Source organism: Peromyscus californicus, unplaced genomic scaffold, assembly GCF_007827085.1.
Source record: "Peromyscus californicus insignis strain IS unplaced genomic scaffold, ASM782708v3 Scaffold_7__1_contigs__length_154581171, whole genome shotgun sequence".
NCBI lineage: Eukaryota > Metazoa > Chordata > Mammalia > Rodentia > Cricetidae > Peromyscus > Peromyscus californicus.
The window spans coordinates 153,502,372-153,525,830 of record NW_026294595.1 but is presented as its reverse complement, the minus strand read 5'-3'; the positions used below and the strand labels follow the sequence as shown (position 1 = coordinate 153,525,830).

General features: G+C 50.4%; 2 protein-coding genes across 8 annotated transcripts in view; one reads left to right on the top strand and one right to left on the bottom strand.

Annotated features, from left to right (window-relative positions):
* Nkain4 (sodium/potassium transporting ATPase interacting 4) overlaps positions 1–10,354 on the top strand; it is a 32,355-nt gene extending 22,001 nt beyond the window's left edge. For 3 of the 4 annotated variants that reach the window (XM_052723951.1, XM_052723953.1, XM_052723950.1), the window contains 4 exons: positions 524–721; positions 7,509–7,569; positions 8,694–8,778; positions 9,722–10,354. In XM_052723951.1, the coding sequence (XP_052579911.1) occupies positions 524–721; positions 7,509–7,569; positions 8,694–8,778; positions 9,722–9,731 (354 nt within the window). In that variant the 3' untranslated portion in view covers positions 9,732–10,354. The remainder of the gene's footprint in view (positions 1–523; positions 722–7,508; positions 7,570–8,693; positions 8,779–9,721) is intronic. The other variant, XM_052723952.1, reaches the window with a different exon arrangement.
* Positions 10,355–10,936: 582 nt separating this feature from the next.
* Positions 10,937–18,455, bottom strand: Birc7 (baculoviral IAP repeat containing 7). 4 transcript variants are annotated; one of them, XM_052723949.1, is made up of 8 exons: positions 15,363–18,455; positions 13,977–14,076; positions 13,526–13,604; positions 13,399–13,444; positions 12,618–12,725; positions 12,209–12,280; positions 11,848–12,046; positions 10,937–11,129 (listed from the first exon to the last, which is right to left on the bottom strand). In XM_052723949.1, exons 1-7 carry the CDS (start codon positions 15,727–15,729, stop codon positions 11,853–11,855), a joined length of 966 nt encoding a protein of 321 aa, XP_052579909.1. In that variant the 5' UTR covers positions 15,730–18,455; the 3' UTR covers positions 10,937–11,129; positions 11,848–11,852. The 4 variants fall into 4 exon arrangements, 3 of the variants coding, with proteins under 3 accessions (XP_052579909.1, XP_052579907.1, XP_052579908.1); XR_008214997.1 differs by having other exon boundaries at positions 11,848–12,053; positions 13,399–13,604; XM_052723947.1 differs by having other exon boundaries at positions 13,399–13,604.
* Positions 18,456–23,459: the final 5,004 nt, after the last annotated feature.

The following is a 23,459-nucleotide window of genomic DNA, read 5'->3' as shown; positions in this document are numbered from 1 at the left end:
GATGGTGGGATTGGGGCACAAGCAGAAACCTTCCTCTTGTGGCCACATGGAGTCTTCTACCCTGGCCAACTGACATGTGTTTCCTGAGGAAGCTCTGGACTGGTACAGCTTTGTTCTCCTACTTAGAGTAGGAGACTCTAATATGTAGTGGTGTGGCGGACTGAGCTAGCCCTGGCTGGAGTTATGCCAGTTACTGACATGAGGCTCAAGACCCACTGTGGCAGCTTGGCCAGGGACATGAATGAGGGTTTTGAGGAACCTAGATACCATAATAGTGAGTCCTGAAGTCTGCCCAAGGCAAGGGACCTTCCTGGAGGAAGGGGTATGAGGGCTGAGGGCCAAGAAAACCGGGCTTTCCCATGGAGGAACAGTTTGGGGAAACTTGTTCCTGTCCCACACAACTGGAGCCTAAGAGAAAAGGGTAGAGGGAGACTGGCCACCTTCATCCTTCCCTACTCCAGGCTGTGGTTGGGAGAGGCTGGCTGCCTCCTGATACTAACTTGTCCTGTTGCTTTGTCCCCAGGACAGTGAGCTCTTGACCTTTAATCTCTCCCGGCATCGTTCCTGGTGGGAAGAGCATGGGCCAGGCTGTCTTCATGAAGAGGCAGCCACAGCTAGACTGGGGGTAATGCATGGCCAGTCCTTGGTGGTAGATGCCGGCTGTGCCATGGCGTACAGCTATGTGGAAACCCTGCACAGTGGTCTGCAGATCCTGCTGGCGGTGAGTGTGGGCACGGGTACCCAGGCTGGAGGCTTATTCTACCTGGGGCAGAGTCAGGGCCTTTCCTTTACACAAAGGCACCAGCTTTCCTTGTTAAGCAGGACTGCCTCCATATCCTGCAAGAAGCAGAAGAGTCACAGGTGGGTTTCCACCCTTAAGCCTGTCTTAGTCCCTGTTCTATTACTGTGAAGAGACACCATGACCAATGCAACTCTTGTGAAAGAAAGCATTTAATTAGGAATGTGCTTATAGTTTCAGAGGTTTAGTCCTTTATCATCATGGTGGGCAGCATGGCAGCAGACAGGAAGGCATGGTGCTGGAGAAATACCAGAAAGCTACATACTGATCTGTAGGCGGAGAGAGACTGAGCCTGGCATAGGCTTTTGGAACCCCAAAGCCCACACTCCCAGTGACATGCTTCCTCCAACAAGGTCAATCCTAATTCTTACAATCCTTTCAAATAGTGACTAAGCATTCAAATATATGAGCCTATGGGTGCCATTCTTATTCAAACCACCACAGAGCTTCATTGTTCTTCTTGTAAGACAGGCTCAGAACCACTTTCAAACCTCAGCCTCTGGTGATGCTGTGGAGTACCAGGCAACCAGGAACAGCAACAATGAAGGTTCAGGTTGGAGTGACCAAGATGAATGCTCCATGACTCCCTAGCACAGGGTAGTAGAGGCAAGGAAGGAATGTAAATACCCCAAGGCTGACCTCAGTGAGACAGTGAAAGGGAGTTAGAAGCCCCAGACCAGCCAGCCAATAATGCTGCAAGTGGGTCCCAATGATGGCATTGTTTAATCTCAACAGATCTGGTGTATTAAGCTAGCATTTCAGTGCTTCTCCCTGAGTCTCAGGACCCTTGGGGATATTTCACAAGTTCTCACCTCCCCAGAGAGAAAGTAGGATACGGTGCATACTTCCTGGCACACAGTGGGCTGACTGGGCTGGCTGTGAGCCCACAGCCCTGAGAAGTCTGCCACAGATCAGATCCTGTGAGATGAGGAAAGTTTGTGGCGATCTGGCTAATTTCCTAGCACTGTGAGATACCACTGATCTCCAGGAGTCCTGCTTTGTGAGCAGCAGAACAGTTCTGTGCCCAGATAGCTCCTATGTTGGTCATAGGGCCGACTGCTTCTGGGTAACTTTCTCACCACCCTACTAGGCATGTAGAACAGTTCCTTAGCAGTGAATCACTAGCAAGTGTCAGGTGCCACCAACCTGTCGATGGTTGTATCCCCTTGGACTCAGGTTGTCCATGAAGAGCCTAGAGGAGATACAAGTCTCATGAATTCAGAGATGCAGAGACTCCATTATTTTCCACATGTGTCCGGGAACTTAATCCAAGAGGAAAGATCAGAGAAGGCCTGATGGCACTCTACAGCTGATGGGGGAGGGTGGGAGGCAGAATTCAGGGTGCATATCTGTGGGTTACAGGGGATCTGGGGTTCTAAACCCCAAAAGCCTTTCCCCAAGGCCTTAGCCTGGGCATTCAGCTAGCCAGGGAGCTATGGAGAGTGCAGAAAAAGCAATGTGGGGAGAGGCCCATGGAGGTACCTGAGGGGCTGGTGCTGAGGCTAGGCTCCCTGCTGCTCTCTGTCTTACTACTATGGCAACACAGGTGGTCCAGGCTTCAGCCTCCCTGCAGGGCCCATGGTCTGGACTTGGCATGGTCTGCCAAGCACAGGAAGTTGTGGCATCTTTGGGGATGGGGGATATATGGCCTACATGTTTTCTCTAAGACTTCACAGTTGACACAAGGACTAAATCCAGGCTGGACTCTTCCTTAGCTATCAATATAAAGAAAGTATTGAGACAAACCCCCACTCAGGAACAGCAGGTGGCAAGGAGACTATGAGGTCCTCAGGCTGCCTATCAACAGCACCAGCTGCTGAAGACCAAGCTAAGGCACATGGGCCTTTCTGAAGAACACTTTATATCCAGAGTGGGCATCAGGGGCGTACAAACTCCCATCACAGTCTCCAGCTCTCTTTGCTTTGAAGGCCTTTCATACTCCAGTCAGGTGGTCCAGGTGAAGTGCCTCTTTCCAGAACACTCAGCTTCAGGGGCCTCTCTGGGTCCAGTATCAAGTCTGGGCTTCCTCACTGCCAGTCGCTAGACCTCTTACCATGTCCCAAGTTCTGTCATTCCAGGACAGAGCCTGGTACAGTAGAGCATCTTATTCTGGTGCACTCAGAGCCAGCTAGACGTGGATACTTTAGTTATGTGTCTGGATTTGGATTGGTGCAGGGACTAGAGTCTTGGAAAGACCAAGAAGATATTGACTCATAAACTCTGCCTGGATGGTCATGGAGAAAGATGATGTCACCAGGAACCTTTCCAAAGATCAGTCAGGGCCTTATCCAGCCACACCTCATCCTGCATAGAAAAGTAAGGGACAGGAGAAGCTACTACAGATGCCTTAAAGCCCATTGAACCTGGATCCCTGTACTAGGTTCCACCAGGCAGGATTGTCTGCTACCTCACCATGGATCAGGATAGGGCCCTACACATTTGGGCCCTCATAGAGGCCAAATTCTGGCTTTATATCTGTATAAAGTCTATAATAACAACTGACCAGACCAGAGAAAGCAGGCATAGTGGCACAAGCCTACCATCCCAGCATGAGAAACTGAGGGAGGAGGATCACCAATTCAAGACCAGCCTGGGTACATAGTGAGACCCTTTCTGAAAAATAAAATAAAGCGGGGCTGGGATGATAGATCAGTTAGTAATGTTCTTCCTTTGCAAGTGTGGGGACCTGAGTTCAATCCCCTAGAATCCATGTAAAAAAAAATGCTGGGCACCAGATAGAGGGCTCAGTGGGTAACAGCACTTGCTGCACAAGCATGAGAATCTGAGTTCAGATCCCAACACCCTATCTCAGGCAATAAGGTGGAGAGTACCAGAGCAAGACACTTGCAGCTCTCATCTGGCCTCCACATGCACTAACAGGTGCACACACTTGAATAGACGTGTGTATATACATCATACATACACACATAAAATAAATAACTATAACAAATTTTTAAGACGAAATCTTACTATATAGCCCTGGCTGTCCTGGAACTCTGTGTAGGTCAAGGTCACCTCAAATTCATTGAGATCTGCCTGCCTCTACCTCCCAAGTGCTGGGATTAAAGGCATGAACCACCATCCCTGGTTCATTAAATATAATAAAGCAGTTTAAGAGATGGAATGATTGTGTGCACTTGTGATCCCAGTGCTTGGGAGGTGAAGACAAGTGGATCTGTGAGGCTCACTGGCCAGCCAGTCTTGCCTGTTTGGTGAGTATCAGGACAGTGGGAGATGTCTTTAAAAAAAAAATAAAATAAAAAGGTGGATGATACCTAAGGAATGATATCAAAGGTTGTTCTTTGGCTTCTAGGTGTACATGCACCCTCACACACACGTATCCATACATGTATATACACATGCACATACATACACCCATGCATACACACACACAATAACATGCACATACACTAACATAAAATAAAAAAGCCAAAGGGGCCCAGAATAGAAACTTGCCCCCTCACAGCTCCAAGATCAGAGCCTAAAGCCAAAGAATTAGTGAGGCTTGTTCTCTCTGGGGCTCTGAGGAGAGTGGCAGAGGCATCCTCTAGTCATGGGGCCGCAGTATTCTCTGGTCTGGGGAAACATCAGCATCCCTACCTGTCTATACAGCCTTTTCCCCACATGACTGTCTCAGCCCCCTCCTTTCTCCTATAAGAACACCAGCTGGGCGGTGGTGGTGCACGCCTTTAATCCCAGCACTCAGGAGGCAGAGCCAGGCTGATCTCTGTGAGTTTGAGGCCAGCCTGGTCTACAGAGCAAGTTCCAGGACAGGCTCCAAAGCTACACAGAGAAACCCTGTCTTGAAAAAAAAAATGCCAGATTTTAGTTTAGGGTCACTCCACCCTATATAATCTCATGCTGATGGTTTATGGACCCTATTTTTAAATATGAACAGATTCCAAGGCACCAGAGTTGGACTTTGAGGCATGTATTTGATACATGGTTCAACATACAACTAAACACAACTTCTCTAGACCTTTGCCTGGACTCTGGCCCCTGAGGACTCATGTGACAAGCCACTACCTGAGAGGACTACTCCAGATCCATTTCCAAAGCTGTGTCCTGCTTGCAGAGAAGAGGAAAGTCTTGGCTCAGAGTCCCACCTTGGCCTTGGTGGTTCACTGTGAAATAGGAGCATGTGCCCTCCTGCAAGTGGTCCAGTGGGTCCCATCCACTTTTGTCCTGCCTGCTTCTTTCACTGTCCCCAAGCCTGTGATGATCACAGAAACCAAGAGATGACTTTTTCCAAAACTTCATTAGGAGCCTGGTGAGGATGCCATCTCCCAATCATGTCCCACCTAACCATAGGTGTTACATGGAACTAAAGAACAGCCATAGCTGGTGAACATGGAATTGATTCTGCTGACCTCTCCAGCGCTGCTCAGATAAGTAGAGAGCAGTGGGGAGAGAGACAGTCCCCAGGTCCAGGCGGTGCCACCTTTCTACCTGTGTGCCTTAGTGAGCCACTTGACCTCTCTGTGTCTTAATTATCACTTCTTAAAATGAATGCCGTTTTGATAGATGGACTCAATGGGGTGGGAAGGAGAGGTTTAGGCAACTGTGTAGAACAGCAGATGCAGCAGCCCATAGGATTGTGGGTGTCACACCTGGGGCACAATTGGGTTAGTTCATGGAGAAACCTGGTCATATCTCAAGGCTCCCCAACCTTCCCAGCGCACACAATGATTGGTAGAGGACAAGTTCATAGTACAATCAGCAACTTATGATAGGAATTGAACTTACATCTGAGGACATTCAAGATGTGAGAAAGCATGCAGCAGACAGTGCGGGTAGCTTTGTAGTCCTCACTACACCCCCACTCCTACCCTAGGCATCCTGCTTAAGTTCAGCCTCCACAGTGGGAAGCTCAAATTACGTTTCTCTTCCACTGTAACACATGCAGAGGCAAGGGAGGATCCCTGTTACCCCAAAACGTGAAGGAACCCAGGTATGGTCCTCAGAAGAGAAAGAACTGATTATTCAAGGGTCCCTGTCAAGAATTCTAAAATTGCAGACTCTTAAAAGACAATAAATGGAAACTAGAAAGACAAATGAAGGTCTTGTGGGGTACAGAATGATTTTGGTGAGACTGATACTGGAGGAAGGAAATTTGGCATGCCAGTGGGGAGACAGCCTTCTGCCATACTTTCTCAAAGGAATGCTAACTCACAAACCAGGTCTGCTCATGCTTGTTTTTCCCATTAAAATAAAAAAGTGCACTCTCTGCTGTCCACTTTGAATAGTGTAAGAGAGAAAGTGTCAGGCTGATGAGGAAAGGCCAAGAAGAGAGAAAGCTTCCAGAAGAGGCAGAGTGGATGGATGCTCAGGGACGATCTGGATGAACAGAGTGCAGAGTGGAAGTAGTGGGAAAAGGAGGCAAGAGTGTGCAGGTAGGATGTCATGAACCACCAGGGATGAACTCAGACAGACTAGATGCAAGATTGGACAGAGCCTCTTCCCAAGGAGAACCTGTCTGTTTCAGCACCGTGGCCAGCTCTTCGTGGGGGCCAACCCTGGAGTGTGACTCTCTACCTCAGGCTGTCCCATGGAATCACAAAAGACTGTGTGAGAGACCTCTCAGGCTCTCTTCACAGTGAGGAAAATGACTTCCAGGCTCAGCTCTAGACTCATTTCTAGAGTGCTGTAGTTCCAGGGGACTGTGGCCTGCACCTGAGCTGGGTAGGGTCTCACAGGCATTGAGCTCATGCATTTCCAGCTTTGGCCTCATAAGTGCAGCCTCCTTCTAGTCATACTCACAACCACTGGACATCTTCCTGTCGCCTCTGCAGTAGCCTCCAATGCTTTCACCAGTCAGGCCCCTTCTAGCTGTGGTGCCCTGAGACACCTCCCACTACAGCTCCTGCTTAGCTGGTACCTTTTGAAATATTTGTGTGCACCAAATCATTCAGGGTCCCAGCAAGACAGAGACAGTTCCCCCAGACCAAGCTGTTGCAGGTGGTGGTGTTGGGGGTGGGTATACACAATATAGGTGTTACGTTGGGGCCCACAGGGGACAATGCACTCTCCTGAGATTCATGGCAGCATCTCGGGTCCTGGAATAATACACAAAGACTGAGTTGTCAGCACCAGGGGAAGGAGGCAGCTTTTCAGGGAAGTGACTAGCTGTGGGGCCTTATTTTCCTTCTTTCTGATGTGCTGGGTTATCCACTAGCCCATCTAGTAAAAAATCAGCTTGTCTACACAGCCAGTCTTGCAAGCCAGGAACAGAGGCTAGATGTGGAGGGAGCATCTGTATCATGGAACTCTCCTGGAACAGAACAGGACATTGTATGATGACGTGGAGAATACAGGCCTGACCATCTAGGTTCAGAGGACAGAGGGCATGACCTTGCCCCCTCCAAGCTACCTTTCAGGTTTCGTGTTGCATAGGGAAGCCCAGCTCTGCTTTTGCATGTCCAGCCCTCTAAGCCGTGAAATGGGAAATGGCTAGCACCCTTCAGAGTGGCATGGTCACTTCCTCACCCAGGTGTTTTCCACTGAGTGTGTCAAGGGACAACTGAGATATCAGAATGTAGGCATGTGGGAAGCCATGCAGGTAGTGGCACAGTTCCATTTTTCAGGGGAGGAAATCAAGGCTCAGAAGAGGCAAGGCCTCCATCAGATACACATGGGGCTATCCACACCATCCCTATGCTACTGTTGTAATGAGATGGCTTGGCATGTCTGACCTCTTGGTGTCTTTCAGCTCCTGGGTTTCGTCTATGGCTGCTACGTGGTCAGTGTGCTTACAGAAGAAGAGGACAGCTGTAAGTGTACAGCTAATGATAGTGACAACTCTGAGTGCTGTACTATCTGGGGTAGGACCTGAAGGTGGCTCTTGGTGATGACCCATGCCCATTGGGTCTTCACTTCCTGTCACAAGCCTGACCATGCAGGTGATAGTCCAAAGATCTGAGAAAAGGAGGAATCTCTGAAGAGGGGCTCAGGAGCCCTCAGGTCCAAGAACATCTATCCTCATGACCCCACAGTGGCCCAAGGAGGGTCTGAGTCCTCAGTAGTATGGGCCACTCTACCTGCCTGACACACATGTTGACTGACATTTACTACTAGATAGGATCCGTTTGGACAGATTATCCTTTTCTCGCTTCATGTAGACCCCTTTCAATTTAATTTTGATTTGCAATGTAACACAGTAATGGTTTAAGCTATCCCTTTGGGGACTCCCAGCTCTGACATAGTCTTATAGGAAGTCCCTGCAGAGAAGGGATTGACAGGGTGGGCAGTCAGGGCTCCTGTGGATAGAACCTTCCCCAGAGTCAGAACTGGAATTCAAAACCATCTGTCACTGAGAGTCAGGTCATGGAATCAGCTGTCCCCATGTTCCAGAGACTTGGGTTTGATTCTGGAGGCTGGTGAGGGATAGTCTCTGAGCCTGGGATCAAGCCCCTGGTGCTGCCTGATCACTGAAACGGCAGTTGGCTGCTGGGGATGAAGCAGGAGCTCCACCTGCTCTTTGAATTCAGAACTGCAGCCAGCCTTGAGCTTCAGGAATATGTCCATTTTGCCCAACAAGCCTAGCATCCATTAGTGTGTGGGTGGCTTCACGGGATAGGTGCTTGATGGTAGTGAAGGCAGAGGACAGTGAAGGCAGGGTGGGGTGCAGCCCCATCCAGGCTGGAGGGCCTCCCCATCTGACCCACTTCTGGGAAGGTCCATTCAGACCACAGAGCCAGGAAACAGGGCACAGTGCCTCAGAGAGATCCCAGCAAGATTTGTGATACAACAGGGGACTGATTTGGGGATGTGCCTGTACCCCTTCACAAGCCTTGGCAATACCCCTCTTGCTGGGACTCTGCCACTGGGAATGTTTCCATTCTGCTGTCTTTTCCATCATTTGGGTTTTATTTTATTTGGGCTTGATTTCTTTCAGTTGATTTCATTGGTGGATTTGACCCATTCCCCCTGTACCATGTCAATGAAAAGCCGTCCAGCTTCTTGTCCAAGCAGGCGTATTTGTAAGTATGGCCCACTCAGCCTGCATTAGGGTGCTCACAACACAAGGTTCTTCTCCTTGGAGATTTTATCAGGCATCTGTATGTCAATCTGTCTATTCATCTATCACCCCCTAAGATCATGCTCTGGTTTGGCATCAGGGTGCAGTGGCTGTAGAACTCAGCCCCACATGTTGAGCTCAAAGCTCAGCAGGGGTATATTCTTTGATAATCAGGACCAATTCAGCACTGAAGTATGGAGTCTCAGGAATGGGAGGGATACCAACAAGCCACTCTCCAGGGGCTTCAGTGTTTCAGTAAGTGAAGAGGGTGTGGATGTCTGTTTCTTATATTAGGCAGATCACATTCTTTCTCTAAAGCAGTGCCACAGCCCTGCAGATGCCATGGCTGTGCCTGGGCTTCTTGGAAGTCCTGGAATTGAGATCAGAAGGGCATTGGGGGGTTCTCTTGGTGAAGCTGCCTTCAGCAGACCTGGTCCCAAAGATTCCTAATGCCTGACCTCAGAGTGTCCTAGACTCTTGTGGATAATGGGTATCAGAAGTAGCAGAGCTTCAGCTCCTAGGACGAATGAAGAAGGAAGTATAGACCTAGGAAGGGGAGGAGCCTCTGCAGGCTGCCATTGCAGCTTCTAAGACAAGCCTGGGCTCAATAGATCTCCATCAATAGGGGTAGCCCTTGGGAGATTTCTCTTCAGTTTGAGAGGATGAAAGGACCCAGGGTGAGATCCTCACTCCACTTCCAGCCCCATAGGAACTGGCCAGGGTCATCAGAGGATAAGATCAGTACCTGCTCTGGGCGTGGAGAAGCCTAGTCCCTGGCGTATTTTTGCTATAGCCTGAGCAACTATCCCCTCCTTGGTTTTGTGTCTTTTGCATTTGAAATTCCCCAGGGGAAGGGATACTGTCCTCCTTCTCTTAGGGTTCTCTGATCTCTGCCTTCTCCACAGGCCTGCATAAGTGAGGGAACAGCTGACCCTGCTCCTGCAACCCAGCTTCAGCCATGGGAACAATGAGGAGACTCCAGGCCTGGAGTCACAGCTCTGCTTCCCTGCCTGCAGAGCATTTTTTCCAAATTCCCCTTGGATACCAGTGAGGGGAGGGGGCACTGCAGGCCGGGGGGAGGGACACTGCAGGGGGGGAGGGGCACTGCAGGCCGGGGTGACTGCACTGTGAGTTTGTAATTTTTCTTTCTTTTTTTCTAAAAAAAAAAAAATAGTAAGAAAAGACACAAGAGAATATAGAAACCAACAAAGTGCATCCCTGGTCTCCTTGGGCAGCTAACAGTAAGCCTAGGCAGTTTTCCCAGGAGTCCCCTGAGTGCTCTGTCCTGGGGTTACAGGGCCTGAAGAACACGTAATGCTGCCAAGGGAAGGGCTCATCAGAGGACAACAAGAAGGTTCAGTCCCAGCCCGGGTGGCAGTGGTGCATGCCTTTAATCCCAGCACTTGGGAAGCAGAGGCAAACGGATCTCTGTGAGTTCGAAGCCAGCCTGGTCTACAGAGTGAGTTCTACAGAGTGAGTTCCAGGACAGGCTACAAAGCTATACAGAGAAACTCTGTCTCAAAAAAGAAAAAGAAAAAGAAAGAAAAGAAAAGACGCTTCAGTCCCATCACAAAGTCCCTCTGAGCCACCAAGACCAAGAGTGACAAAGGCCTTGAATAAATACTGTAGTACCCTAGCTGCAGGTCTTATTCAAACAAAGGCCCTCACCCCACTGAGGCCAGTGGAATGAATCCCTGGAACAGGACCAGGAGCCCTGCCACTCCCAAGCTAGGAGAGACCCATGAGTGAAACATGGAGCCTGGGGATACTACATAGATTCTTCTTTGTAGAAAGTGAATGGTATCATTCAGAAAGAAGGACCTTGGGCAAGTAGCCTGAGAACACCTGCCATATTGGAAAATACACAAAGTTGGTGGGTAATTAGAAGTGGGGATCTGAAGTCAGTCTATTCTGAAAGTGTAGAATACAGTGTAAGATCACTGAAATCAGAAAGAGTGTTTTGTTTTGTTTTTTCCAAAGCGGGGTAGAGTTTGTGAAGTATTTAGAAGTAGCTGGACCCCTGACAGGTGCTGCTCTGCTGGTGAAGAGCAGCAGAGACCAGCTCAACATGAACTAGGAGACATGGCAGTGGGTATATGAGATAGAGCCTAGCTGAGCTCTAAGGTGAGATCTTCTATTTTATTGGCTTCAAATAGATCCCAAAAGCTACAACAGAACCACTCCACACATCAACCAGAAACTCTTGCTCCATGCTGTACTACGTTTGTGGTGGTACTGAGTGTCCCCAGCAGACGCACTGTATGGTCTGGGACAGGTGGAGGCAGGCAGGGTACCCATCCTGCAGTGTAGTACCTGGAGGAAGAAAAGGAAGCATATATGAGTTCTGTTCTTAGCAGGTTTATCTGAGCCAGAGGCCTCAGGAACTTCGTTGACCTACCACTTTGTTCTACCAGAGAATTATCAGACACATCTTGGGGACACACTGACCTCTGAGAGTATATGAAGGCCATGCATGGTTCCTGTCTCTCAGCAAGGACGGGGTGTGACACATTTATGTAACAATTGATGTCCATGTGCCCTTTCCCCCACCCCCTAACCCCCACCCCTGCATGACCACCAAGCTTCAATTTAGTCCATGTGCCTCTGAAGCTGGCCTCTCCAAGCCTAGCTTAAGCCCTTGATGACCAACTGGACAAGAGGTGACCCCCAGCCCTCTTTCCCTCTGACTCCACCTAGGAAGGATTCAAAACAGTGGTGCCAGGCAGTGGTGGCGCAAGCCTTTAATCCCAGCACTCGGGAGGCAGAGCCAGGTGGATCTCCGTGAGGTCGAGGCCAGCCTGGTCTACAGAGCGAGATCCAGGACAGGCACCAAAACTACACAGAGAAACCCTGTCTTGAAAAACAAAAAACAAAACAAAACAACAACAACAAAAACAGTGGGATTGACTGGTGGAAGGAGTGAGTGGTGTGACCTGGCCATCTCTACAATGCCACTTCTAGCCTTAGGAAGCAAGACACTCAGGTTACACCCAGGCTGTAGGAAGAATGCTGGGAATACTCTGGACCTTACCTGGTTTAGGACAGGAAGGTGCGCACGCAGCTACAGATAGGCACCCTGCAGATAGGGCACACCTGCAGGTTGGGGGCACACTCAGTACAGACTAAGTGGCCACAGGGCACGAAGACTACAGATACAGCCCGATCCAGGCACACCTTGCATGTTCTCTCCTCCTGCAGCTGTCGCAGCTGTTCCTGCACATCTCCAGCTCCTGGGGACTCAAGAATTCACCAGCACTCTCAGGGCCTAGGATACTGACTCCTCACGGGGAATGAGCTTGTTACACGACCCGCCCTCTTACCCCCCATGTTCCCTCTGCACCCCCTCCATGAAAGAGGGTGGCCCATCCACCTCAGGTGGATCCCAACTATACCTGGCTCACTGGCATCTTCAGGCTGCGTCTGTCTTCTGGATGTGAGTGACTCAGGGCCTCCATGGGCAGGAGCTGTAGAAAGTAAGAATGGATTCAAGGCCTAGCTTCTGTGGAGAAGGGAGGCCAAGCCCAAAGAAGGTCTAGCAGCCACCAAGGACCAGTTCTGTCCTAGAGAACAGAAGGATTTGTATGGCACTCAGCTGTTCATGAGCTCAAGACCAGAAGCTTCCTGGAGGCCACCAAAGAGCCTGCCTTCCACCAGGGTACTCTGCCTACCCAGCCCGTCAGACTAGGTAGTAATAGATTGTATATATTGGGCATTTTGGGAGGGACAGGAAACAAAGGGTGATGGATGCCCAGAGGAGTAAGACAAGGAAAGGCAGGCAGTGCCTAGAATGGGTGAAGGTACCTCTGGCCCTTGCCATCTGGCCCTCATTCTCCTGGAGCAAGTCAGCCATCAGTTGTGAAGCCGGTGTGCTGGGAACACCTGGGCTCTGGCTCTGGTTGCCCCTGGTATCTTTAAGGCAGAGGGAGAGAGAGCGATCTTGTAGAGAAAGGCTGGTGGTCTGTGGCATGCTCTATCTATACACACATGGATCTGTGTGTTCCCAGAAGTCACTGGGAAAGGTCCAGCCCTCTTACACTAAGGATGCTGCATTTTCAGAGGCTCTATCTAGAGGTGCTACCATGACTGGGGAGGACAGTAAACAAAGCCCTGCCAAGCACCAGAGTGTCCCACAGACTCATGTGTTTTTAAAACGGGTTAGTATTGTCATGTCACAGCTCACAGCAGGGAAGCTCAGGAAAAAGTTGGCAAACAGATCAGGTGGTCCCTGAAGAACCTCAGACCCCTGTCCCATAGGGCCCAGGGAAGAGATTTGGAAAACTGTGTCCTCCATAGCTCTGTTCAACAGGCTTCTGGTTACAGCCCAGCTGGCTTTCAGAAGCTGTGGCTAGTGCCCAGCAGAACCATCCCAACATGCAGCTACATTTCCAGGTTTGGCTGCTGTCTTTAGCAGCTTACTCAGTGGGAACAAGGGAATGCAGTGGCCTGACCTGTGCCTTGGACATCAACATGTGTGCACAGTCCCTCCCTGCTGACTGGCAGGTGGGTACACTTAGCAGTCTTACCTACATACAGGCTGCAAATGCCAATGCAACAGCAAGGGTTCTGCATCAGGCCATCTCACCTGAGGGGGTGGCAGGGACTGTATCTTCTGGTTCTTCCCATTGGTCCTGTTGGAAAGCCATCAATGCCATAAGTAAACAGAGTAGAGACTGCCAACCCACCTGAGTCCTGAGGACAGATGGACTTACCCAGGAGCTAAGCAAGGGGGTGCAGGCCTGGATTCTTTCCACAAAGTCCCTTCCTTTTGACTGTAGCAGGAACCGACACCTGGAGAAGAGATCTCAGAAGGCAGGACTGGACTCTTAGTGCTTCACTGTTACATTCATGTACTATGAACCATGCCTTCTGTTCCCATGGAACCCATTATGCCCTATGGGAGGTAGTCAGGGATGTATCCCCCCGCCAGGGGACCTGCTGGGAAAGCTATTCAGGAGATGGCCTCTGAGCACCTAGAAGAGGATAGCAAAGGAGAATGCCCACCATAGCTGCCCTTCCAGAGAGAGCTTCATGAAGAGTAGGGTTGTCTGCTACCTTAGAGAGATCCTGATGTTCCAGGACTGTGGGAGATGAGGAGGCTGGACAGAGTTCTTTAGGGCCCTTTTCATTAATTGGACCTACAGCAATCCACATGGCCCTTACCTGGGGAACCATCGGGCATGCTCTGTCCAGGGGTCATCCCCATGTTCCCAGCTCTGCAGACCCCCATAGCAGAAGAAACATCTCACCTTGTCCTGCTGGCCTGGGTATGACAGAGACACATGACTGGTAACACCTAGCTGGCAACCCCAGGGTGTCCTTCCATGACCTGATATCAGAGCTTGGACAGACAGGGCTGGGGTCTGTCAGCAGGTTAACAAGAAGGGAGCAAGGCACATGGGCATCTCTCTTGTCTCAAAGGCAAATAAAGACAATGCCTAGGGCATGTGTCAGGAGGGCCCGAGAACATTCTGGAAAGGCTGAGCTAGCATTTATGTTGTTCTCAGAGCATGTGGGTAGGGTAGGGCCAAAGGCTTGGAGCATCTGTAGCCGGGGAGATTCAGGGCATCCGAGAAAGATTCCTGTTGACAGAATACGGAGGTGACCCCTCCCATACTGGTTCATAGCCAGCCTTGGTGTTAGTGGCTCAGGCCTTCCTCCTCTCTGCTCTCTGCCCATCCCCCAACCATGGGAAGATGTGTCCTTCATGACCTTGTGCAGAAGTTATAAACAGGACTGCTTACAGGCATATCCCACAGCAGACACCCCAGTCCACAAAATTCCCCTAACATCTGTTGGCCTCGGGGACACTTCTTTTCAAGGAGATTCTAACTGTCCCAGCCATTAACCCTTTATAACCAGTGTCCAATTGTCCTAAATTGATTTTGACTCTTGACTGGTCAGTGCAAGAAAAATGGCTAATTCTTCCCCTGATGGTCCCACTGGTGACAGTTTCTCTGGCTATGCTCATACTTACAGAGCCCTTCAGTGGGTCTCGCTGCCTCTTTTTCCTCAGCCAGGAAGAGAAAGAGCCAGAATTTGACCCCTACCACGAGTGAGGAGCAGTCCACGCTAAAGGAGTGAACTATTTGTAACTAGAACAGGTACTCAAAGGATTGGTCTCTGCACTGGCCTGGAGGATTACCTACAAGATGGCCACAAATCAGAATGCTTAAGCTGACCACTGCATCCATAGGATACATTGTTTTTGTCCCTCTAGGTCCTGGAATGAAAGAGACTAATCACCTCTGTAACCAAGCCTGCAAGCCTCCCATCTGGCAGTGGGGATCCATGAGTAGTGTGGGGGACCCGCAGAGCTATCTAATTCAGGTGAAACCCCCACCTGCTGAGGGGTCCTCAGGACAAGGCCAGCACAAGCCCAGGATCTCATAGTGATTTTGACTGGGGTAGACCCCAAGTCCTGGCCAGGCAGGAATAACAGGACTACCTTTCATCAGCTCCTCCCTCAGGGCAGGAATGCACAGAACTCTTGGCCTGGAAGAGTGCTAAATAGCATCCAGACTGCAGCAGAAAGACCCCAAGATTTACCTGTATGGAAGAAGCCAGCAGCAGCCAATGGCTCAGGCTGAATCCCAGCAGTGGATGGCCAGTCATAGAAGGAAGCCAGACGGAGATCCTCTGAATCCATCTCAGGGAAGGCAGGCTCCCCAAGAAAGGTAGCCCCAGAAGAGTCTTCCTCTTCTGACAGGGTGCGCAACTGGCCCAAGATCTGCCCATCTAGGCAGTCCTGGACCAGGACATGGCTACGTGCACGGTGGGGTCCACACTGCTCCTGTGTGGGGCCGTTGCTAGCTTCCCTGTGACTTAGCTCTGGGCCACAGAACAAGTCCCTGGCCCTACCCTCAGGCCCCATGGAGAGAACCGCAGCTCTGAGCAAGTCTGCAGGAGAAAACATCACCCCTGGAACGTGCCAGTGACTTACTCTAGCCCTTTCTAGAAACTGTAGTGACTCCTGCTTCTAACTACAGGCAGATGCCACTAGATGCTCAAATGCTGTAGTGTCCAGGGATGTGCCACTTTCTAAAAGAGGCCAGAGTGGCAGCCACATGCTCTCTGCAGCGAGTGTGTCACGGGGCCTCCTGGCAGGCGCATAACAAAGGCAGTACTCCACAGTGCAGAAAGCATCTCTAAATGGGGGGAGGGAGAGACAGCTTGGGGATCCCTCCAACAGCATCCCCTAAGTCTCTGGAAATAAGTCATAGACACTGACAAAAAACATAGAGCAGGGGGACTCCAGCCATTCAGGGTCCAGTTCTGGGTAGAGATAGATCCAGACAGGGCCTGCAAGGTAGAGAGCTCGATTGTCCAGGACAGTATGCAGCCTCAACCACATTCTTTCCATACCGAGCTCGTCCTGATGTTCAAGGATGACATCACCTGCTTATCCTGTCCCTAGCACTTAGGAGATCCCTGCTTGGCTCGGCCCGGCCCGGACTATCCTATCTGGTCTCAGACTGCCCTCTTTCTGTCTGGATGGTCTAGAGTCAAATCAAGGGTGGTATGCCCTGGGCCTTGGTCTGGGAGGAGCTCAAGGTTTAGATTGTGTTTACTCCAGGCCCGACATCTCTATCTGCACTGTCACGGGGAATATTGCCTCCCTAAATGAGCTCTGCCTCAGGACTGGTCCCAAGGACCTGGTCTCTACTAGCCAGCCCCAGGTGAGAGACTCCATTGCCACAGACCTAACAGAACAGGGAGGAGGGTCGTAGCCCCAGAGAGGCCACAGCTACAGATTAGTAAAACAAACGTCCTCAGGACTACTGGAAGGGGCAAAGAAAAGGATCAAGGGGCCAACTCTGCCCCAGCTGGCACTGTACCCAGATAACTGCACAAACCCTTCACCTACAAGCAGCTCTTCACTGCTGATGAAGCTTTTAACATGGTGAGTATATATATCCCAGCATTCAGGAGGCAGAGGTAGGCATATCTCTAAGTTTGAAGCCAGCCTCATCTACAGAGTGAGTTCCAGGACAGCCAGGGCTACACAGAGAAGCCCTGTTTCAAAAAAAAAAAAAAAAAAAAAAGGGCTGGAGAGATGGCTCAGAGGTTAAGATGACTGCTTGCTCTTCCAAAGGTCCTGAGTTCAATTCCCAGCAACCACATGGTGGCTCACAACCACCTGTAATGAGATCTGGCGCCCTCTTCTGGCCTGCAGGCATACATACAGGCAGAATACTGTTTACTAAATAAATAAATCTTTAAAAAAAAAAAGAAAAGAAAGAAAGAAAGAGAAAGAAACTTCAGACAGTTCATTTTGGTCATATTCACCCCTTTTTCTCCCCCTACCTCCTCCCAGATCCATCCCCATCTCTCCACTCCCAACTTCATTTCCTCTTTTTTTTTTCCTTTTTAATGTTTAACCCACCGAGTCCGATTTGTGCTGTCCATCACTGTGCTGTCCAATTGTGGTGTGGCATCATCCACTGGAACATGGTCAACCCACCAGGGGCCACCAACCTTAAAGAAAACTGACTCTCCCTCTCCCAGAAGCTATCAACTGTCAATAGTCCCTCAGTCAAGGGTTAGATATTGAGAGATACGGTGAGGGGTTGGGGCTTGTGAGGTAGGTATGGTGGCTCATGCATGCAATCCTAGCACTCATGGGGCTAAGGCAGGAGGATTGCTATGAATATAAGGCCAACCTGGACTACATAGTAAGTTTTATGCTAGCCTGAGTGAGACCCTGCTTCAAAAAAAATTAAAAAGTAAAGTTTGTAAGGAATAGAGAGAGCAGAACAGATTGGGCAGGAGGCCTACCTTCTCAGGTGTAGGGGGAGACCATACTAGAACTCTACTTCACAGAGCCTAAGGAGACACCGGGCTTGGAAAGGAGATCTGGGTCCCAAGCCTGCCTATGTGTCTTACCCTGCTCACTTTCCACAGGAGAGCCCTGTGGCACCAGAGCCCATAGGCAGCTTTTCCAGTGTTCCTTGGCTTTAGAATGCCTTGGGAGGACCATGCTTCACAGAACCCCCACTGCCCTTTGAGAAAGACACAGGGTTTTCACCATTTCAAAGATGTGGAAACTGAGGCAAAGAAAGGGAAAGCAGGTTCACTGAGAGCAGAGGCATGGGAGATCAGCCTAGGAGATGGTGGCCTAGCCTACTCCGTTCCATACCAGATCAAGCCCCAAAGGGCTGGAGTCCCTGAGGTATCCACCATCACCATCTCAGCAGATGTATCCCCACATGGCACAGCAGGGATTTAGGACCCTGTCTTATCCACTGCCAGGCCCACGTGCGGCCTATACTTCCATCTGTGGCAATAGAACCTTCTAGGGTATCCCCTGGGGACCTCACTACCCTTGCCTTTCTCTCTACTTGTAAGCAAAAGAGCAGAATCACAGCTTTGGTGTTTGAACCTGGAGCCCTGTCTTTCCAGGCCCCTTGCTGGACTAGGTTCTCCGGGATTGAGGCCAAAGGGGCTGATAAAGGAGAATAGGGGCGGCTTCACCAAGCTCTTTCTCTGTGCAGGTCCAGGCCCGGGTCCCTGCGGGTCTGAGTACTGGACTCTGGACCTGCTGCCTGGGCCTGAGGATCTGTGACAAAGGACAGTCTCTCCCAGCCAGGACCACAAGTATTTCCTGACAAAGACAGCTGAGCTATCTCTCTTTCCTGTTTGAGAGCCCCCCCCCCCCCCCCCCCCCCCCCCCCCCCCCCCCCCCCCCCGGCAGACAGGAACATCCTTTACCTGTAACCACAGAATGGGGAATCTCAGGGCTCTCAGCAGTGCATGAGGCCTATGAGAGAGGCCAGCAATAACATGGCGTGTGCTGGAGGGGATGGGAACAAAGCACCTGGGTAGCTGTGCCAGTTGCATCCATGCTGGGACTTCATAGAAACAGTACTAGTCTCTACAGTGCTTTGCCTGATGCCTCAGTCTCTACCATGAGCTCACACTGCAAGCTGAGTCCCTTTCTAATGCAGACAATACCTAGGTGGTGAGAAGGCCCTGTAGCTCATAGCATAGCCATGATGTGACTTTGGGTCAGCTAAGGCCCAGTATGAGAGTGTGGGGATTGTTTGTGCCATCCTCTGTGTGGTCAAAGCCTAGGGGGAGTCTTGGGGGTTCCTGGATGTGGTAGGGGAAGAGATAAGAGAAAGGGAAGGGAGACAGAGGAAGGCCAATGCCACTATCCCCCTCTACGGACCAAGGGAATTCTTTCTGTTTGGTTCTGTAGATCTTCTGCCCTACTCTGAGCTCTGCAGAGCAGACCCTAAACAGTCTGAAGCATGAGTGTCGGTGTCGAGCATCCTGCTGTTGACATTGGACTTGTTCCTGAAGGTCACTCCCCTGGGCACTCTGAGTGTATTTTTCAGAGCCCAGAGACTGTGGTATCCAGCCAAAGGAGAACACTTAGGCACCATGGGCCAGCTGAGATAGCAGCAGTCTTCTGTTCCCAAAGTCCAGGGGAACCCAAATGTCCCACAGGTCAACCCTTTAGACTATGTACTTCTGGGCCCAGACTCCAGCCAAGGGGGAATCCAGGGTAAAGTTAGATTTGGCTTCAGGAAGAGCTAGATCAGGGAGCTCCTGGGCCTCAGGAAGGGCTGCAGGGTAGGAAGTGGGAACTATAGCCTGCAAGGGACAAGTTTGACATCACTTCCTCCAATTTATTTTAATCAGAGTTGCTGGAGGACTGGTGGATAACCAGGTTCAATGGAACTGAGTGTCAGGCTCATCTGTGAGCCTACTACACATGCAGGCCCCCAACTTTTCCCAGGGACTTGGACTTTGAGTGCCCATGCTCTGGACCCTGTCTAAGTGTGGCCATTTGAATCTTGTTAAAATGAAATAAAATGGAAAATGCAGTCCTTACATTTCAAGTACTCAGTAGCCACACAAGGTCAGTAGTTACACTGTGGGACAGAGTAACCTAAAAGGTCACAGCACTCACCCACTGCCCATGGGAAGAACATCAGTCTCCCGAAGGTGGAAGGTGAGGGAGCCTGAGGTCATAACGCCTGATTCAGAGCACACCCTACTGGACATGAAGGGGGTGACAACACAGGGTCAGAGACCAGGTTCTGGAGAGTTGTGTAACTAGTCACCTATAGGTGGACTAAACTCTTGGGAAATGCAGTGAGATGGATGAGTCCCCAGTGTCATCTGACTGTAAGGCAACAACAAGAACAGGGTCCAAATGCCTGGAAGACAGCTAAGGGACTTCGGAAGGGTGGAGGGGAGGCTGTAGGGACAGGAGGCACACATGCAGCCAGTGTCTGGGAACTGCAAGAACGTGAGGGAGTATGGAAACCCAGAGACCAGTCAATAGGTGCTGGAGGAATGGGTTGGGTATCTAGGCAGACACCTTCCCCTGTGGAACTCTGGTTGCATTAGAATTGCTATCGTATATTGTCATCATTGTGACATAAGTGCAAAGCTTCAGCAAAAGTGAAATGCATTAGCTCACATGCAAAGCCCAGGGTGGACTGCCTCAGGCTTAGCTTGATCCATATGATCAGATAATGCCATCATTTGCATACCTTTCCCTCTCAGGGATATCATCACCTCTCGGTAAAGATGGCCATGATGGCTCCTTTGCTCACAACTCAGCAAAGTGAGGGAAAATGCATCTCATTTCCCCAAAGGCACAAGCTTAGGACTGAGAAGGACACCCTAAGTGATACTAGCATGCAATTACCAGACTGAAGGGTTGTTGGGCATCATGGGGGGTAAGTGGAGACATGTAGGAGAGTCTCCTTCAGTCTTCCCATTCCCTGGACAGGTCACACTCCTTCCCTGGGGAGGGGTGTTGGTTGCATGTCTGGTCAGGCCCTCATTCCAGGTTAACAGTTTCAGCAGTGCTCAACATTCCTCCAGCTGCCACGAGCATCTTCATATACTCCTTGCCCCAACTGGGCCCCAAGCCCCGCTCCCTCATTAGCCCTGCACACTCTCTTTCCTGCTTACCATGTTGACCCTTGCCAACTCCACCCGGCTCTGTGCATCCCTGATTTCTCACCACAGTCATTACTTGACTACTAGGATGCCAACTCTGCATAACTCCAACAGGGCCTTGGAATCCTGTGGTTGCCAGGACCTACATAGGCACCTTTCATATCAGATGATTCTTACCTAGAATGCTGTTGTGGACAGTCTTTGAAATTGTTTTGTAAGTGCTACCGGCTGAGATGATTAGGCTTGGGCAGGACTTGGTGATTCAGACCAGACCAGCCTCCATTTCCCTCAGAATCAGTTTTTGAAGCAGAAACCTCTGCCACCTCTTGTCCCAGCAGGAGCCTAAGTGTGGGCACAGTATACTCAAGGTCCGTGTACGGATGTTGCAGGGTAGCTTAGGTGACTAAAGGTCAGCACCATTTTACCTGAGGAAGCATGGCATTAAATATCAAGTCAATTGAAAAACAAACAAACAAAAATCAAATAAAAAAAAAAACCACCATGACAGGTCTAGAGGGAGCTGGTAAGGGCAAGAGGAGGAAGTCTTTCTTGTTTTTTGAACCAGAGTTCCTGGTTTTCTTCTTGCCCTGGCGGAGAGCCAGACTTGATTGCCACATGAGTTGAATGAATATGCCTCTTACAGCAGCCTGTGTTTCATGACTTAAGGTCAAGGCCTGAGGCTTACATGATCCTAGAGTACCACATACTTGCTTGTTCTTCCTCAGCGTTAAAGCTGATATCCTGGAGATGTTTGGATCCTAGGTCATCTGGTACTGTCCTGTGGAATAGACAAGAACAGCCATAGTATCAGAAGTCAGCTACAATTCCTGGAAACACAGAGGCAGCCAATAGGCCATGGCACCCTCCGTGGATGGTAGGTTTCTGGTCCAAGTTAGGCTGCGGGTCTTTAGGTACTGTGTAGATGGAAAAGAGACAAGGGTTGGACAGGGGCCAAGGTTCATGAGTCAGTTGAAGTTCAGATTGGCTGGCTGTGCCCTGGCATTTGCTCTAACTTCTTGAAGGCTTGCTTACTGGTTCAGGACCACAGAGCTGCTTGACTTTTGAGAGGTGGGCTACATGAAGCATCTGCCACATGCTAGCCCAAGCACCTGCATTCAGCCATGGATGCAAGAGTGGCCCCTGATATAGGGGGCTGACCTTGGGTAAGTAAGTGTCTATGTTCTGATTCCTGCTGCACCAAGAGCACCCTGGGGTTAGCACCCATTCACCTAGATTCTAGTTAAGGGATTCTAGAGACCAATCCAGAGACCTCCTCTCTTCTCATTCCTCCCTGTCCTGGCTGCCTGCCAAATCATGGGTCTGATTTATGGTGACTTGGTTAAACCACCCTTTTTGTATCATTTTCTGTTCCCATGCCTGTGAACTTCTGGTGGGTAGTCAGTGTACAGTGAGGCTGAGCAAGACTGTGTAAGCTTCCCTCCACAGGAAGCTACAAGGGTAGGGACCACTGGCACCCCAGTACTCTGTATATCCCAGGCATGAAGTGGGTAATCAACTAATGCCTTCAATAAATGACTAATGGACATTTAGAGAGAGGATGTCAGTTGTGAGTCATAGGAGCCTCTCAATGTTGCTGTTGAGTGGCAGAAGACAGAAGGAGCCCCAAGATCACAAGGTGGTTTTCCTGGAAGACAAACTGGACACTCCAGAAAGTATGGAAGGACAGGGTATTCAAAGGAGGTCTGCTACAGGGACGTTGTTCATTCCCAGAGGGCACTCATAGAGAAGGGGTGGGGGCTGCTGCATGAGCAGCTGTGGCTGTCTGCATGGACAAGTGTTTTCACTGCTGGCCCTCCTAGGGCAATTTTTGGGTGAGCTAAACCCAGCACACAGCAAAGGCTTGTTCCAGCCAGTTGTCATTTGAATACAGGGCTTCACAGATTTGTTTTATTTTATATGTGTGTGTGTGCCTGCTTGTCTGTATGTGCACCAAGTGCATCATGGCACATCCAATGCCAGAAAGAGAGTTTTGCAATCCCTGGGACAGGAGTTACAGGCAATTGTGAGCCACCATGTGGGTGTTGGAAACCAATCCCGGGTCCTTTGTAAGAACAGTACGTAGTCTTAACCACTGAGCCATTGCTCCAGCCCTCGAATAAACCTTTTTAATGAAAGTGATATCTGCTGTGGAGTAACAGGGAGGACTGTGTGTGTGTGTGTGTGTGTGTGTGTGTGTGTGTGTGTTGGGGCGCGCGCACGGGGAGGGGAGGGGGGGGGGGTAAACAGGTTCACTGACCAAGGAGCCTGCCTGAAAGTGAATGTCTAGTGGGGTGAGTTTTGTTGGGGACTCTTTGAGGAGTGAAAAATGAGCTGAGTTTTCTCCACGAATTTGGAACCCGAAGGGGGCTGTCTAGCCTTCCTCAAAGGCCTTGTCTTTTCCTCTTGGGTGATGGAATCGGGTTCAGAATCCAACGCGAACACTGGTCACATACTGGCACTCCCCTCTTAAGCCCAGATTGTCGCAGGGCAGCCGAAGAAGCCTGCACAACACAGACAAAACTCTAGCCCCACTGGAACAGGTGTAGCTTAGCCACAGCCACCCACCTCCTCCCCAATAGGCACCGCCCCAGGAGTCCCACGTGACTCCCCGACTCGCCCCACCCCTCTCCGTCCGGCCCCGCCCCTTCAGCGCGAGACTGAGTCCCAAGCGCGAAATTCTGGGCGAGGAGCGACGACGCGCAGGCGCAATGGTGGCGACTCGAC